Source organism: Clupea harengus, chromosome 13 (assembly GCF_900700415.2).
Source record: "Clupea harengus chromosome 13, Ch_v2.0.2, whole genome shotgun sequence".
In the NCBI taxonomy this organism is placed as follows: domain Eukaryota; kingdom Metazoa; phylum Chordata; class Actinopteri; order Clupeiformes; family Clupeidae; genus Clupea; species Clupea harengus.
In genome coordinates, this window is record NC_045164.1 from 6,664,012 (window position 1) to 6,682,636 (window position 18,625).

The 18,625-nt window shown below is 44.2% G+C and overlaps 2 protein-coding genes across 4 annotated transcripts; one reads left to right on the plus strand and one right to left on the minus strand.

Moving 5' to 3' along the window:
• Window positions 1-252: 252 nt before the first annotated feature.
• atl2 (atlastin GTPase 2) lies at window positions 253-11,783 on the minus strand. Its single transcript, XM_012817046.3, has 13 exons — window positions 11,625-11,783; window positions 9,517-9,971; window positions 9,084-9,215; window positions 8,776-8,880; window positions 7,158-7,208; window positions 6,669-6,725; window positions 6,411-6,503; window positions 5,760-5,898; window positions 3,837-3,964; window positions 3,097-3,153; window positions 2,896-2,967; window positions 1,674-2,105; window positions 253-1,328 (listed from the first exon to the last, which is right to left on the minus strand). Exons 1-13 carry the CDS (start codon window positions 11,695-11,697, stop codon window positions 1,206-1,208), a joined length of 1,917 nt encoding a protein of 638 aa, XP_012672500.2. The 5' UTR covers window positions 11,698-11,783; the 3' UTR covers window positions 253-1,205.
• A 1,523-nt stretch (window positions 11,784-13,306) lies between these two features.
• galm (galactose mutarotase) lies at window positions 13,307-18,606 on the plus strand. Of its 3 annotated transcripts, XM_031578955.2 has the most exons (9): window positions 13,336-13,354; window positions 13,457-13,703; window positions 14,199-14,353; window positions 14,508-14,714; window positions 15,318-15,399; window positions 17,414-17,564; window positions 17,711-17,885; window positions 18,177-18,278; window positions 18,365-18,606. In XM_031578955.2, exons 2-8 carry the CDS (start codon window positions 13,517-13,519, stop codon window positions 18,252-18,254), a joined length of 1,035 nt encoding a protein of 344 aa, XP_031434815.1. In that variant the 5' UTR covers window positions 13,336-13,354; window positions 13,457-13,516; the 3' UTR covers window positions 18,255-18,278; window positions 18,365-18,606. The 3 variants fall into 3 exon arrangements, with proteins under 3 accessions (XP_042565453.1, XP_031434816.1, XP_031434815.1); XM_042709519.1 differs by having other exon boundaries at window positions 13,307-13,703; window positions 18,177-18,262; window positions 18,349-18,606; XM_031578956.2 differs by having other exon boundaries at window positions 13,307-13,703; window positions 18,177-18,253; window positions 18,340-18,606.
• The last annotated feature ends 19 nt before the right edge of the window (window positions 18,607-18,625 follow it).

The window sequence follows — 18,625 nt, forward strand, 5'->3', positions numbered from 1 at the left end:
CCCCCCAAAAAAACAAAACAAACAATAAACAAATGCAGAAAAGGCCTATGTGAGAAACGAGATGAATGCTGATCACAGCAATACCAGGCATACCTTTATATCATACCATCAGAGTGAGTCTTTTTGGGGTTGGGACAACAAACACATATTGCTCCCTTCAACAAATAATTTTGTATTAATGGATACACCCTAAATACAAATATATATTACCTAATTTCACAACAAGAAAAACACAAGGCCAACAATAACTTGTAACTTTAAAATATGTTTTTTTTAATCATCTTTAAAAAATAAATTACAGGATGCAGCTTTTAAAAGGCCAGATAAAACTCGATCCTCTATCCACCAATCCTCTCCTCTCTGTCCCCAGATAAGTTACTTCTGATTGGCGCTTGGGAGAGGGGTGGAGTCAGAGGCGGTCTTAAACAGAAGAATAAAAAGATAACAGTGGTTTCCACCGGACCAACATCACAAAACCTGCCAGACAAACCATTACTCCTCTACAGTCATCTACAAAAATGATACAAAAATCATGTATTTATACATTCATGTACATGCTTTGTCATCTATGATACAAAATAACATGATTTTCTAACAGCTGTACAACGGAGAGACTTGGATGGATTTTTGTGCTAAGCGTTCTGATGTTACGTGCCAAGACAACACACCAGTCATTGACGGGAGTCGTGCCGTTATGCATCCATCTTGGAGCCTATAACTGTATTTGTCAGTTTCGATGTGTTCATGTATACTTGTTTTACAAGGCGGTTTGGGAGACCAGAAAAAAAAGGCATCAAAACATATATATATAAAAAAAGGAATAAAATAAAAGGCTCAGATGAATTGTCGTCATGGCACCGTTAACACTTAACTTGGCAGAACCGGGTTGTCTTGTTTCTGTGTCACTTCTGTCACTAATACATAAGTGAACATAGGTCAGTTTGTTCCTACACACAAGATGGCGTAAATCTATATGAATGAGGAGTCAGTGTGTGTAAGTGTGTGTGCGCTCAGTTTGATTTGCCAGCATCTGAGGGGGGTCAGGGGATAGACAACTATACTCCAGGTGTTGAGTGTAAACTTTGGTTTTAGTTCCACTATGAAATGAGCTCCATTCTCTCTCTCCCACTCACACAAACAAACAAACAAACAAAACAAACCAACCAACAACTAAAGGGCGGAGGGTGTGTCTTGAGGGCTGGAGATCAGTTGTTTTTTAACTTTGTGCCGGGATTGACCACAGGCTCTGTTAAACTAGCTCTTATTGAGTTTACTACAGTCTGTCTAATATTATCCTCCATATACTGCTCCGTCAGGGGTTTCAGGACCTGAGAGAGATAGAGACAGAGAGAGACAGTAAGAAAGAATAGGAGAGAAAAAGAAAAAAAAAACAAGAGATTAAGCAAACAACGAAATAAGTGACACAGAAAAGACAAATTCCTCAATGGAGTAACATAAAGTCAACGCCAGGATTCTCCAGAGATGGTCAGAGAGAAACAAGAGAGGGGGTGAGCGAGAGAGACAGAGTGAATGAGAGATGGATAGAAGGGGGAGAGAGAGAGAGAGGGAGATAGAAGGGGGAGAGAGCGAGAGAGAGCTAGAGAGAAACTGAGGGAGAGACAGAGGAGAAAGAAGAAAAGAAGGCAGTGAGAGAATCTAGACTAGCCACTCACCTGTTCCCACAATGCCTCTGCTGTGAGGTCGATCACCTCGGCCACCTCGCGGTACTCGCCCGAGTACCTGACATACGCCCAGGCACACAGCGACATCAGCGAGACCCCCATCACCAGGTTGGCCAGCGCAGCGATCACCGACAACCCGATGAAACCCGTAATCGTGGCGATGATGTAGGTGACGAACATGACCGCGAAGAGTGTGGCTGGGGTGCGTGCGGCGTAGAAGATGTTCTTGCTGTCGTTGTGCTTGATGAAGTTGGCGAACAGCTCGTCCAGCGCCGCCTCCAGTTGCTCCTGGTAACGCTGGCTGAACTCGAGCCCACCCATCTTCTTGATGGCGCGGAACTGCAGGACGGACTTCTCCTTCAGCTGCTCGTGGTACCGCTGCAGGTCAGAGGGGGCGATGTACGGCTTGGTCCCGCCGCAGATCTGAGAAGGGCCAAAAAAAAAAAAAGAAAAAGGGTCAAAGATGCCACTGTTGACAAGCGACACCTACATGTGAGGGGCACTTGAAGTGAGATGTTACCACTTGCTTTGAGCAGGCCAATGATAACATTATAATGAGCTATTCTTAGCCAGGCAGCAAGTCTTTAAGTCAGGTGTTAAATAGTTAACGTAATACAATTCTGGATGCCCTTTCAAACCCAACCAGCGCAGATGACCTCTTACTTACAAAGATTGGGACACTATGAGACTTTTGTTTCAAAGACTTGAGACTTGAACTATGTGAAGCTAACCAGAATAGCATGTCTGTGACCAATAAAATCACAGAAAACACATACTCCCCTGTCCACCAAGAAACACCCACAAGATCAGCAAGGTCACACACACACTGGGCCAAAGGCACATGTACCCACACACGCACATGCACACACAGCTGGTTTGGCCCAGTAGCTCAGGAAATAGCCGTCCTGCTTTCCTTATCTGGGTCAATTGAGAAAGCTGCTATTCTGGACCTCCTCTTCTCCCTAGTTTTTTTTAGTATCTAGGCTAGCTTCTGCCACTCTGGATGCATTATATAATGACACACTTTCCCCAACTCTCTGGCCTCAAACTGTGGGAGAGAGAGCTCATTTCTGAGACCCACCAGGGGAGAAAAAAAAAAAAAAAAAAGTTAAAATCACCAAATAAAACTTCCAAAATAAAACTGTACTCCTGCAACTCAGCTGGTAGAGCAATGTGCTCTGGGTAATTTAATAAATAAACATGTTCTCCTCACCAGCTCCATGCCTCTACTGTAGGTATCTTTGGCACCGGCTACAGCAGTCAGATTATTGGCCTCAGCCGTCGCCTGAGTGGGATACAAGGAGACATTAAGGGCAAAGGTCAAATGCTCAACAGAAACACAACTTTGCCATTGTGTGTGTGTGTGTGTGTGTGTGTGTGTGTGTGTGTGTGTGTGTGTGGTGACTTGGCAGACCTGTAACATGGACTTGGGATGTGGCAGCTCCTCCCCTTGGTATATCTTGATGTAAGCCTGCAGGCCAAAGGTCAAAGTCAGGGTCAAAAGTCAACCAAATCTTATTTCCCGCAGCAACAGTCAGGAACGACCAGCGCAAAGGTTTTGTGAAATTCCTTAGTTCAGGGAATCCAACCAGCCTTGCGGGTCACATGTTCTCAAAGCCTATGTTCCAAACCCGCCATTGTTCTGTCCCCGACCACACTTCCTCCCCCAGTTCCTGGATCTACCCCAACTCAAACACTCACCCCCCCACCTCCCCTTAATTAGGCCGAGGGGATCGTTGACAGCCTAATGATATAAAGGGTCTGGCTGTGCTGACCTGAAAGCACTGTATTGACTGGGAGCGCTACAGCAGTGGGAGTTGAGAGCCTCTGATGCCACACATGAGCTCACTAATCCAGCCACCCCTTAGTGCCCCAGCAGACAAGCCTGTCCATCACCTCAGCCTGAGAGGGTCCTGAAGAACAGCTGCACTACACTACAGAAGCGCTTAAGGTTCTACCTCGGGTCCCTTCACAAAGGGTTCTTTTTCCTCAATCAAGCTTGTGTATTTACTAGCTGCTGTCAGGATGTATATTAATGAATATTTATTGCTTACCTGCACTGAAAGAGGCTTTGCATCATAAAAGCATCAGCTAAAAGCAAAACTGTGCATGCGTATGAGAAGTCAAGACAACCCTTGACAGACATGCAGCTACCTTGAAGTACTCAAGCAGGTCCCTGCAGGTGACCTTGGCCCCGTTGATCTCCTTTTCCACCAGGTTTTCAGGGTCCAACAGCAGAGGCACCAGCTCCTTCAGCTCCCTCTTAAAATCGTCATCGATGTCTGCACACACGGTTCAGAGGTCACGCAAACACAGATACATGCATGTAGCAGAAACGCACAACACAGCATAGCATGCTCGTCATCGATGTCTGCACGCAAATACACACTCCCTTTACCGGCTAAAAAAGGTTAACTACATCAACACCAATTTCAGAGGTTAACTACAACATCAATACCTACTTCAGATGGATGTCTAATTTTAAGTATTTCCAATGCCTTAGCATCCTTACAAATATGCTTTTTTTTAAATGCAATTTGTAAATGCACTACAGCAACTTCAGTATAAATACTGACTAATACCCTTATAAGTTAGCTTTGAACAGTAGATCCGGATAAATTCTAATGTTTACACGAATAAAAATAAACTAATTTGAGGATGTCAAGCACAGTACTCGCCAAGCAAGTTAGAATCCAGGGCCCGTATTCACAAAGCATTTTATCTTACCACTAACAATACTCCTACGTCACACTAAACGTTTTCCAACTAAATGTTTTCTTTCCTATTCGCAAAGCTGCTGAGACCACCTTTTACTAAGGAAAAGCAAGAACTCGAAGAGAAAGACTAAGCAAAGAGAAAGACTCTGTTGCTATGGCTGACGTCAAGTCTCATGCACAAGCTTGCTTGCAATGACCTTGGTGATTGGTTGATGAGGGACAAGTCTGTGCTGTGACTAGGCTTCATTGCCACAGACAGTTCATAGCCGAACGCAAAAACAAACAAATAAATAAATAAAAGACCTAGGCTACAAATTAAATAACTGAATGTGCTGCCCACAGACCAAGTATCAGTTTTCAAACTCTATCAGTATGTTGGCACGTGTGTAGACACAGGAGGTATTTGTAGGCCTACAACCAAACGTAACATTCAGTTCAGTTGACACCGAGTGGGTTGTTTCAGTTGCTTTGTGACGTAGCCTATTACATCCCTTATAAGCTCTACATAGGCTATATTTCCTGGCATTGAGATGGTATCCTTTCAGCAATTTAGCATCTGCATTCAAAAACAAGTGTTAGAAATTATCATTTTCTGTTAATTTGGTTTTAGTGAGTTAGGAGTCCTCTCCACTACTTCTTAGTTCTCCCAGACTTGGGGGGGAAAGGGAGTCAAAAATGAATACAAAAAAAGAGTCCCAAATTCAGGACTGAAACAGCCATTATTTGTAGGAACTTCTAAATCAGCAAGTTAGGAGCCACCTTTAGCCTTAAGATGTTTTGTAAATACAGGCCCAGACCCTTGAGAGCACAACCACCACCACAGTTATTCCCATGGCATTCAACCAAAGGCACGGTTCTCCACTAATTATGATTCAGACAGCTTACTTCTATCCCCCAACATTCCATCACAACCCAGTCCCCACCAGTGGAGCGAGTGCGTTTAGCTGCCAGCTTAACATCCAGCCAGCAATAACCCCCAATCCCACCACATGTAGGAACTACAACACAAATTACCTCCAAACAGGATTTTAATGCAGTGGTAGTGTCTGCAATAAACTTGTGAGTGTGAGGTTTCTATATGTACAGTCTAATAGAATTCTCCAGCCAGTCCTCCATGAAGCGTTTCCTCAGCTTGTTGGTGCAGAGGTGATTTCTGATTGTGTGTGTGTGTGTGGTGTCCGTGCGTATGTATTGGTGTATGTATGAGCACTGGTGTGTGTGTGTGTGTGTGTGTGTGTGTGTGTGTGTACGTCTAAGGCTTTTGTGTGTGCACGTACATGTCTGAGTGGCCCAGGGTTTGGGTCTATGGTTGTATGCATCTTTTGTGTGTGTGTGTGTGTGTGTGTGTGTGTGGTCTGACCCTTCAGTCTGCCATCGAAGTTGGGGTTGGTGGCGACCTTTAGGCCGGGATGGGGCAACAGGAAGCAGCCGATGGAGGAGAAGCAGGAGTGGATGTGCTTCCTAACGTTTTGCAGCTCCTCATGTTGGTTCTGCTTCACCTGAAACACACACATAAAACACACACGACAAACACACTTGCATAAATACACTCAAACGCAGACAAATAAAACACCCTACAGTCTGCCTGCACCCATATAAAATACCCAACACTAAAACTTAGCCTGTTCAAACACACACATATACATAAAGTAGAACACATTCTCTCTATTAATTAAAAAGTTATGGCATGTGAAGTATTTGATTAATCTGAATTATGGTCAAAACCATACATCTTCATGAGGGCACGTCACCTGTAGGCTACTCTGACTGAACACCCCCCAGCCCCATTATAGACATGTTCTCACCCCTGAGAAACTTGCCACCTTTCCATATCAGCCCAACACCCGAGCCCAGCTGATGGGTGGAGCAGGGAGGAGAAGTTTGAGATTTTTGTAATGTTTGGCTAATCGCTGGCCTGATCAGCAGGTTAAGTAATGTAGCTTTAAAGAGGCCTGTGCATTTTGCCAGCCCAAGCACACAGTGGAGCAGACGCAAGGACAGCCATCCGTACCTGAAGCCTTCTCTCCAGGAAACGGTTCCCTCCCTCCAGGCCGTAGTTATGCTCGTAGGGGTAACACCAGTCTCTGATCAGGAACATCAGTTTCTACAGCGAGAGCAAAAAAACACTGTTAAGTGAGGAGACCCCACACTGATCCAGACAAGGTGAAGATTCACTTGTGTTCAGTGTTAAGACAAAAACAGGTACCAGATGTTAACACAGTAATCAGTGTTCAGCTTCTCAGTGTTAAGATGCAAAGTCTCTCGGTACCTGAAAGGGCTTCTCATATATCTCTTCCAGGGCCAGTCTTCCATACTCGGTGAAGAGCTACCAACAGAAAGAAACTCATTAAAACACAAAAGAGTCTACCGGTACTCCATCACAAGAGAAACCACTCCTGTAAATAACCACTGCTGGCTTGGTGTTCTGAATTAGGAGTACAGACAGAAGAGGCAGGGGTGTTAACACAGGGGGGAAAAAAAATCTAGAGATGGCGACTTCCTCACTAGAAAACTCAGACAGACACAGACAGACAGACAGACAGACAGACAGACAGACAGACAGACAGACAGACAGACAGAGACAGACATGCCCCTGGCTACAAACACAATCGCGACATAGAACACGGAGTCTGTGGTTTCAGATTAACACAAGAATGAAGGGAGTGTCTTTATTCCCAGAGGACAGATTGCAACATGTCCACTGGGCCCATCCACATTCCCAGCAGATACAGTTTATATCTACTGTCTGCGTCCTTACCTGAAGATGCTGCAAGTCATCCTCTTGAATATTCTGAGAGAGATTATAGACCTAGAGAGAGTATAGACACAGACAGACAGACAGAGAGAGAGCGAGAGAGAGAGAGAGAGAGAGAGTAAAATTAGCATCAACATCAACCCATATGGAAATCAAACACCAAACTTGAATTGCAAAACAGATTTCCTTGGTATTCCAGTTTGGGAACGTGGTGACGAGCTCCATGTGCCAAATGTTTTCAAGTAGGTGGGTTACAATGACAACAACTGACACAAGAGCAGGAGCACGGCTCTCACGCAAACACAGACCTTCTGTTTCTAACCCTGCGTGCTTGATCAGCAGAAGCGCCATGTTCTTCCTGTGCACGCCAGATTCCTCTCAAGAGAAATATACCAATTGGACCAAAGGCATAAGACCTCACACACGGCCCCACAATCACCCTCTCTCTCTCTCAAGACATAAACTGTGACCTAGTCATGCTTCTCCTCTGAGAACAAGCTCATCTGCCATCGGTGGGAGAGTGTTCCCACAGACTTGCGACAGGTTTCAACACATGACTCTTCCCTCTCCTCTTTCCAGGCAAGTGTTACAACATGCCGATTCTGTGAGATTAACGGGGTCACCTCCCTGTGTCACTATGCTGCAATAATGTGATCTCAGACCATCATTCAGAGCAAAATAGGCATTGTTTCAAACATTGCAAAAATGATACAAGTTGGGGATGAAACTCCATGGCTGTGCGTCTAGCTTTCTAAAATGACCTTTAAAAAAATTATAATAATAAATAAAAAACAATCACTTTCAGTGTACTTGCTATGAAAACAAAATAACACCTGTTGTCCTTGGGTCAATATGACCTGAACTAACCTTTGATGTAAAACAAGGTTTCACTCAATGTGCAATAAACTAGTCAGCCTTATCCCTCATACTCATAATTACCAGTTAGAATGTCCATTTCAAGAAAAACTGTATATGCTATCTTACTAGCAATGCATTGTATCCATGTTTTTCAATGGTGCATCAAAACCACAGATGCTCCCCTCCACACACTTAAACACTAATTCTTTACTCATCCTTGTTTTTTTTTTTTTTTAGATATGCTTAGACCTTAACAGTTCAAAATGTGACCTTGCCTCTCTGGCGATGGTGACCGCTCGTAATTATTAGGGTAATAGGTGTTACTATATCTTAAGACAATAGGAGGGATTAACCGAATTTCTGAAAGTAAGCCCAAATAGTTTATCATCTGACGTCATGCTCCCTTTCCTGCCTTTCTGACTTGTTATGTTGTGACTGCTGTGAACCCATTATGGACAGATAGCTACACAGTTCACATTTAAATCATCTAGATATCCGGAGAATGCAAACTATAAGTGGTGGAGATTAAAAGACTTCTTATGCGCTTCTGTTATTCTTGAATGCTTATAAACAATGGCTCCTCTCATCCCTACTTCTCTCAGGAAAAACTTGGATGAGGTTTCATTTACACACACACACACACACACACACACACACACACACACACACACACACACACACACACACACACACACACACACACACACACACACACACACACACACACACACACACACACACACACACACACACACACACACACCTGTACTGAGCTGGTCATTGTGCTGAGAGCGAACACTGTGGCACAGTCTTTGATAGTGGACTGGCTGTCAAAGGCTCCCTGAGTATCCACCAGGAGAACAGCCACCTGATAGGACACACACACGAGAAGGGACACACACACACACAAAAACATAGATTTGTTTACTCAAATACACCAAGAAAGAGCACAGCAAATTATGGTAAAAGCTGATAACATTCAAAAACATGGGCTATAAATCTAATAAAGCAAACAGTCTCACAAAACACATGTATACACACACACACACACACACGCATACACACACATACCTTATTGCCATCTTTCTTCTCCACCACAAACACGTCACTCCACACCTGTATACCTGTGGTCTCTCGCTCACAGCCACCCCTCCAGGTGAAGCCAGTGAGAGGCTCTTCATTGCCCCCCAACCATGGAGAGGACTGTAAGGGAGAGGGGGAGAGGTTTGATCTTAACCACTGTTTTGTATAACATCTTATCAATGTCAACATTTGTTAGTAATCATTCATGTTTTCATTGTTTATTTGAAGTGGACATTGAGAGAGAGTGAGGAGGGGTTAATAAAAAAAAAAGCGCTTAAGAAAATGTAGGGTTGAGAAGTGAAAATGGAAGAGGATGAGCGAAGGATGAAGTCAGCTAACAGACAACAGACAGTGAGTTACAGAGAAGACAAACTGTTTTGTGAATCTGAGAGTGATGTTTATGTGCATGTGCACAGCTCACCTGGTTGTACATGTACCGCAGCATGAAGTCCAACAGGAAGGACTTGCCTTTCCGGAAAGCTCCGGCCACTGACAGAACCACCACGTTTAAATCACGGACATGCTCCTGCATAAGAATGCGTTCCAGCGCAGCTGCGTCAAGCTCAAAACCGTGGTCATTTTCATTTGCCACCACAACCTGAACTGGCCTAGCCTTCTCTGATTCTGGTTCTGGTTCTGGTTCCGGCTCCACCTCCAGTGGGGCTGGCTCCTCCTTTACCGGGGCTGGCTCCTCCTTTACCGAGGCTGGCTCCTCCTTTACCAGAATAGGCTCCTCCTCATCCATGAAGCCCTCCACTTCAGCTAATGGGGGGGCACCCACCAGGCATTTCTTCATATGAACCACCTGGGGCATTTGGGGCGGGATCAGCATTGGAACGTCCTCCACACCGTCCTCAACAACTGTATATTTAAATGCTAAAAATGAATCAAATCAATCAATTATTACAAAATATTTATTGAATACAAAAACATGAGTAAAATAGGCTGTGTATGCAAGTGCTGAATAGCGCGTTTGAGTTGGAGGATTTGGAGATTTTGTAATCAGTTTTAAGTAATCGAATGCTCTCTTCTACTCTGATGATCTGATACTATAACATCTCTTTTTGGACCGGAAATCTTGAGGAATTTTCAGACGTTGCACTGAGGTAAACATATCGACGTTCTTTCTCTCCAATTCAACAGGCTCTTTAAACTCGAGTCATGTTCTATTCCCGGCGCGACAGTCTATTCTAACCCCTGCACTTTATCCGAGAGCCGCGATAAGCCTGGATCCGTTAAGTCGAGAGTCTAAATATGGCAAATTTTGGTCCCTGCGTAGAAAAAAACAAACCGTGGTGTCCACCGTAGAGTGCAACTCAGGCAAACAGCCAGCTGACCTCGGGCTGGCGGCCTGTCAAACTGTCAAAACTAGTGCAGACCAGCAAAGCACCAAGGACAAACAACGGATATTGTTTAACCACTACAAAACACTGAAAGGAAACCTATAATCCAACTGTCAATCTCCATTTTCAATAAGAAAATTATACACGTTATCAAAAAGAAAGTAAGCTACCTCTATCTTGAAATTAACATGCCCATAATAACAGTCTCACATTTTGCACTCCTAGCTAGTGGCGGTAATCCGGTCAGAGTTAGTAGACTAATGGGGGAAAGCCAATACGTTATGCGAGTAAAATTCATGTCTTTGTGACTGAGAAGTGGCTGGAATTCGTCAACATCAACTACAACCACGATGTTTTGTGCCTAGGACCTGCTGCATCCATATCCAGTGCTCCGCGGCCAACCAAAAAACAAAATTAACCCCTGAACTGATACGATTCCTAATCGTAATAGGAGACGGAGACTGTCCGTGTGACCAATGAGTTCTGAGCTGTTTTTCGATTACAAAACAGCATGCTAAGCAAGTTGACCAAATTACATACAGCGAAAAAATGTCCATGTCTTTATTCACACGTCATAGTGTCGCTGGCCTCTCACCACAGGAAAACTTGATGAAAGTAAATACCAGGACCATCATATACAGTGTGTAAAAAAAACATTACCACGTGTAAAGATCGCAGTTTCGCACCCCTGAAACGCAAAACAGAAGAAACGCCGACCATTGCAAGAGGTAATGTGACTGGAAAGTAAACGAGCTAGCTAATAATAGCCTACTTATAAATACCCGTGCCAGGCCAGCCGCGCACACTATGAACTGCCATGCAGTACAGCGATTTGTGTACACAAAAGCCTAAACCGAACCGTTACAAGACTGAAGTGTACTCATTGCCAACTGCCGCACAATTAAGAGTAGACCCATGTCTGTCTCCATACTCCGTGAGGGAAAAGGACACAACGGTTCGCCTGATGGACGAGTCAACAGGTCACGTTAATTACATCGCCAGGTGAGTGTGATAGCTGTCCGCCAGAATAGGTTAAGTGCCAGCTGTAACTTTCACCAGGTCACTTAACCACGACCAAAGTTATCAGCTGCTATACATTTAAGACAGTAAGTTCTGCGAAGGCATGTACAACCATATTCCTCCAGTGCGCTAATGAGGACATCCGGTGATTAAGAGGTAACTTTACCTTCAACCTGTCGTCGATTTTTACGGCTCTTCGACGAGCGACTCCGATTCCTCAGCCCGCTGTCTTCCGCCATCTTGTCCAGTTTAAACTCTCCAGCGTGACGTTGCGCGCAAACCGATTTCTCCTCTCACCACTTTTATAAAGTTTCAGAGCGCCTACTGGCGGCGTTTCCGCGAGGTCCTAAAGCAAGTTTCAAACGGTCCCACCAGGATCTTGTGAGGGTTTGTTGTGATTGTTATGGCCAAAAGCGACTGAATTTGCTGCGGGACTTCAAAAAGTGCTGTTAAAATTGCGGTGATTTTGAATTAGATACCTCACTTGTAAATAATGCCGGAAGTCCATGACATGACGTAAATTGCGGTAATAAGAGAACATTGCAATTGCGGGAAATCCTTGAACTTGTGTGAGTTTGTGACAATGCAAGATCGCAAAATACTGGAGAGACTGAAACACTAAACTGGAACGAAGTTGGGCCTATAACCCCAAAACACCCCTCAAACATATGGTGGGTTATGTCATTTTTTCAACTGTATGAAAAGGGTCTGTGTTTCGTACAACCCCAGAAAGGCGACACTCACTGTTGAGAACCAGAGACAGAGAGCCTGTTCACAGCTGTTCAATTAATGTAAAATGCTCACGCTTGTTTGACAGCTTCCGAGTTCAAAGTAGGTCAGAATCACAACTTCATCAAGTTCAAGATTCACATGTGATTTTAACTGACATAATTTAACATGCACTGCAGATATAGCTCAGTAATTATAACTAAATATAGCCACTCTTTAATCAATTAATTTATTAATTATTAAATAGTATATCTTATGCCTACATACAGTAGACTATGCAAAGATTCAGGGGGGCATTTGTGTTCTCTGTGACCTCAGGTAATTTGCCTGTTAAAAAGTATGACTCGCCATTATTTTGTCATTTAGTTTTGAGAGAAACATCTTGTGTAAGAGAGTGACAGGGAGAGGTGTCTGAAGGCGAGATGTATCAGTAATCTAACAGATAGTGATTGTAACAGTGTCAGGTGACCTGTATTTACCAACACACACTTACACACACACACAATCAGGGGCTGGGGGATCAGCACAGGAGATCCTATCCATCATTGGATTAGACGTGACATTCTGAGCTAATCTTTCCAACGAATGACAACATCTGCAACTCTTGCACAGCCAACCCACTACAAGAAACCCAGGAACGTATAAATTACAGCTTAGCCTGTAGACTACCTTGCCTACTACATTCATATAGCCTACTATAGAGATGCGTTGACCTGGATGATTTGACAAGTCCAGCACAGGGATGAGGGCACTAGGCACAGAGAGGAAAACCCAGTTACTAAAAATAAGAAGGTTGAGGCAGCCAGTGGAAGGACCCTCAGAGGATCCACTAATCTGGAGCTGCACTAGGCCTATTTATAGTCTCACACGTTCACAGGCTTTACGCAGGCATACTCACACCTAATGCACAGGTATTTTAAGGTATTTGTTAAGCTATATGTACAGTGCTGATGTATCAAATGGCCCGTATTGAACTACTGAGCGCGAGATGGGCCAATAATGAGGTGTAGAATCTAAACACAATGTCTCAAATTACCTCAATTAGTTATTCATCACGAGGCAATAAACGACGAGGAAAGGCTACCTAAAGACTACAACATGCTTTGTCGCATATTGATGATGTCAAGGCGACGCGCAGTCATGTGCACGGAGGTGGAATGAGATGAGGTGACAGTTCTAGCTTTTCGCTCTAGTCTTTTGCCAATAAAATTAGAATATTGTCCAGGAGCCGTCGGACACTGACAGATCTCTATCTCTGTTAAGTTATAGCTGGGAGCAGAAGGTTGTTTCCATCATAAACTGTCGGCGAAGAAAGCTGAGCTTGTGATCATGACGGAGGTAGCAAAGGAGGTGTTCGGAGTTGCACCCGAACAGGGTTCCGTAGAGAAGTGGACTTTGAGCACGGAGAGTGTCCGGGTGGAGGTCATCTCTCTGGGTTGTATCATAACGGCAATTAAGACTCCCGATCGGCACGGCCACTTTGCGGATGTGGTACTTGGTTTTGATGATTTAGGAAGTGAGTAAGGGCTGTCGATGACTTTTCTGGTTGGTTATCATACCTTGTCTGCTTTGAATGTTTTGATGCTGTTTGATTGACGAATACAGCTCACCATTTGTCTCTTTGTATCACTCCTGCATACTCGGAGGCCTGGTCGCTCCTCCACTCAGCTCGACCCTCGCTATATACACACACTGTGCCAGGAAGCAGTAGCTCAATGTTTTTGGAAAACAAAAGCCTAGTTCTTGGTTAATCTCTGAAAAATAACTTAGCCTACACAGATGCTGTGATCAATTTACCCTGTAGTCTTAGGTCTTTTTCTCTCTGCAATATCAGTGTTGGTATTCTGAAATATGTCTCCCACACACACTTTCCATATGAGAATCTAAACCTAAGTGATGCGTCAGCCAAATAATAGACTTTAGTCTACCTTAATCTATGTTTGTATCAAATTGATGGACATACCCATGAGAAGTGTAATGTGTAGGTGTTCTATATCTGTACATTTTGCAGGTTACTTGTCAAACCCACGCTACTTTGGTGCTGTAGTGGGCCGGGTTGCAAACCGGATTGCCAAAGGTCGCTTCACCATAGACGGTCAGAAATACAAACTTGCTTTGAATAATGGGCCGAACGCTTCGCATGGGGGCTTACGAGGCTTTCACAAGGTACACACATGCACACATGTAGAAATAAACAGATAAAGAGAGAGAGAGACACACACAGTCTCTCACTGTGGAGGCCCGAATGAGCACACAGGTGTCAAAGTGTTACCGGTAATGAGTGTGTGTGTGTGTGTGTGTGTGTGTGTGTGTGTTACAGGCAGTATGGACGAGCGAAATTGTGGAAAATGGAGTCAAATTCAGCCACTGCAGTCCTGATGGGGACGAGGGTTACCCTGGAAACCTGCGTGTGTGTGTCACTTACTCCCTGGAAAAACACACTTTGAGTGTCCATTACAGCGCTCACACAGACAAAACAACACCTCTCAACCTCACCAACCACTCTTACTTTAACCTGGGAGGACAGGTAAGACCATAGCCCACACAGATTAAACACACACGCACACACACTCACGGAGGCACACACCAACCGTACATATTATTTAAATTATTTAAATTATATATTTTCACTTTGTTTTGATCTTTCCTTTGGATATTCCTTTTGCTTTTATTTATGTAAAGCACATTGAATTGCCTCTGTGTATGAAATGTGTTGTATAAATAGACTTGCCTTGCCTATTAAGCAAGGCTAAAATACACAATAGCCACACACACACACACACACACACACACACACACACACACTAGCTATACTTTAACATGGAATGGTGGATATGACACGCACACAACTACTACTCCAACTACTGTAACTTTAAATTACTGTCACTTCTGTACACATAAAACTGAGCCCCCTGGCACAGGTAAAACTTCTGTACACACATACAACTGAGCACTTCTACTCAAATCCATGAGGTCATTCATCAACAAACACAGTAAAATAGATATGCATAAACATAAAAAAATCAACCATGTTCACGTGGATGAGATACAAGTCGTAGTTACATATACCAGCACATGAACACAAACACACACACACACTCACAGCATCATGTCCTACACCTCTGCACAGGGCAAAGCTGACATTTATGACCATGAAGTGACTATCTCAGCCCAGGCTTACCTACCAGTTGATGACACAATGATCCCAACAGGTACTGCATCGATATCCCTAACTCTCTCTTTCCATCTCTTTCCCTATTAACTATTAGTTACGATTCTACAACTAATCATTGGCCCTTCTCATGGGCCATTTGATTCATCAGCACTGTACATGTAAGTCTATAGGCCTCGGTTCTTAAAATAGTTCAAGTTCAAAATACTTTATTGTCATTGTCACAAAAACAACGAGACAGACGAGGCAGCATCAGGCAGCTAAAAAGTTGCTGTGCACACTAACTGTCACCGCTAAATAGTAATAAATGACAATTAGTAAATAGATAAATAAATATCCCTGAGTAAATAAAAAAAGCAATATACAGTATATATTGAGGTGCATCAATAATTGCAGGGTAGAGTGTTAGAGTGCAGTCCATGGGGGCGGGGTGGGCCGGGGGGTATTGGATGAGCTGTTGAGAAGCCTTATTGCATGCGGATAGAAGCTCTTTGTCATTCTTGAGGTGCGTGCTTTGGTGGATCTGAACCTTTTCCCTGACGGTAGTAACGGGAACAGATGATGGGCAGGGTGGGAAGGGTCAGTGAGGATGCGATGTCAACGCTGCAGGCAACGGGAGGTGGAGATGGAATGGATGTCGGGCAGCTCTGCCCCGATGATCCTTCCCGCTATTTTAATCAGCCTCTGGATGGCTGCCTGCTCCGCCTTTGTGCAGCTGGAGAACCATACGGTCAGGCAGTATGTCAGCACACTCTATAGCGCAGCGGTAGAAGTTGATCAGTAGTCTCTGAGGAAGGTGTTCTTTCCTCAGCCTCCGGAGGTAGAAGAGGCGTTGCTGGGCTTTCCCCATGATGGAAGCTGTGTTGGTGTCCCAGGACAACTCCGTCAGCGTTAGGCCCAGAAACTTAAAAGAGGTGACTCACTCAACCTCTTCACCGTTGATGTGGAGTGGGAGATGGTGATGGTGCTGGGCAGACTTCCGGAAGTCAAAGATCTTTTATTTTGTTTTCTATATGTTCAGACTGAGGTTGTGCTCAGAACACCAGACTGCCAGGTTTCCCACTTCTTGCCTGTAGGCAGCCTCATCGTTGTTGGAGATGAGGCCGAGCACTGTGGGGTAATCTGCAAATTTGAAGATGTAGTTAGCTGGGCAGGAGGGAGTACAGTCATGGGTGTAGAGAGTGAATAATAGTGGGCTGAGCACGCAACCTTGTGGGGCGCCAGTGCTGATGGTCAGATTTGAAGAGTGGTGCTTCCCCAGTTGTACTGTCTGTGTGTGATTGGTCAGGAAGTCCAATACCCAGTTACACAGTGTAACATTGAGGTTTAAGTCCTGAAGTTTGGAGATGAGTTTGCCTGGAAGGATTGTGTTGAAAGCGGAACTGTAGTCTATGAAGAGAATGCGGATGTATGTGTTCTTTAGCTCCAGGTGCTCCAGTGCAATGTGAAGCAGCAGGGCTACTGCATCCTCTGTAGACCTGTTCCCTTTGTAGGCAAACTGGTGTTGGTCAAAGGAAGCGGGTACCTGTGTATTAGGTGTGTGTATGAATGGCCATTTGATTAATTCATCTAGCAGACAATTTTAAATTCAGTTAAATTCAGATGTACATATTTATCAGTAGCCCATGTGAGCTCCCTGGCAACGGGACCCCTGATCTTGTTGTTAGCACCTTGCTGTAGCAGTTGCTGACCAGTTTAACCATGGGGACTTCCCCACTGAGCCTGAAATAGACCCAAGAGTTCACCCTAGTGGTAGTACTGAGAACATGCCAGTGGGACCCAGATAAATGTGGCAAAAGAAACATGTAATTCATTGAAAAGTTGCTAGAGGGAGCTTGTCAGAGCCCTCAGTTTAGCCAATAAATAAATGTTTACTCACGTTTACTGGGTTTAAAAATATTACCATGATAACATATTTCTTCTGTCATTACGACTGAAGTAGAAGACAGCTGCGTTTTATTTTATGTGCTTTTTACATGCCCAATGAAGTTAATTCAGTCATATGCACACTGGACTTTTTGAGCTCAGTGGTTTTCCTGTTTTGTCTCATGCAGGAGAGGTTAAGTCAGTGGAAAACACGCCGTTTGACCTCAGAGCACCTGCTCTGATTGGTTCCCGTTTGAAGGAACTTCCTGGTCCTGGATTTGACCATAACTTCTGTCTGTGGGAACCAGGGCAACCACACGAGGAGCGCTGGTGTGCCAGGTATGTATTTATTTATTCTCTCTCTCTCACTGCACTAAGATTAGCACAACATCCAGGGGCCAACTCATTATGCCATTTAAGTGGAGAGCCACAACCTTATACACATGCAAAGGAAAATATCTGTTATAGACCATCCTTTTTGGCAGGGTGGTGCATCCTGAGAGTGGGCGTGTCCTGGAGGTAAGCACCACCCAGCCAGGTGTTCAGTTCTACACCTCCAACTTCCTGGATGGAACCCTGAGAGGAAAAGGTGGAGCCTCCTACCCCAAACACAGTGCCTTGTGTCTGGAGACCCAGAACTGGCCCGATGCCGTCAACCAGGTCCGCTGTCAACTACTCATAAATCACTAGTTATTTTTGCCAGTACTTTATATATTTATATATCAGTTGAGCTCCTGCCAAAGTGAGGATAATGGATAAGATTGCTTACTCTTGATTTAGGAGGTTGTGACATGTTGCTGGCTCTCAATAGCGAGCCATTAAAACTGCCCACTACTTGTATTTACATTTTATGGTCAATCAGAGAATATGTGGCTATGGCTAACACTTCCTTTAGCTGTGTATTGCATGTCCATCCTACTTTAACCGTGTGCACTGTGTGTGTTTCGGCAGCCACGGTTTCCTGACGTCTTGCTGAGGCCTGAAGAGAAGTACTCACACACCACTCGCTTCAAATTTACAGTGGTCTAACACACACACACACACACACACACACACACACACACACACACACACACACACACACACACACACACACACACACACACACACACACACACACACACACACACACACACACAATTTCTCAATCATCTCAGATTTACTATACACACATAATTCTTATTAATATGAGGAGGAATATTATACCTGCTCCTTCAGTCAACTCTCAGGTGACACACACACACTACACTCAAAGACAAACGCACCTCACACTCAGAAATACTGGAGGACCAATCACACACAAACATTCCATTCTGTGCCAATCATGCACCTTTGAAGGTATGATCATGAAAGTCTAATAAAAGGAAAAAAAAATCTGAAAGCTGGCGTCTCCGTTAGTT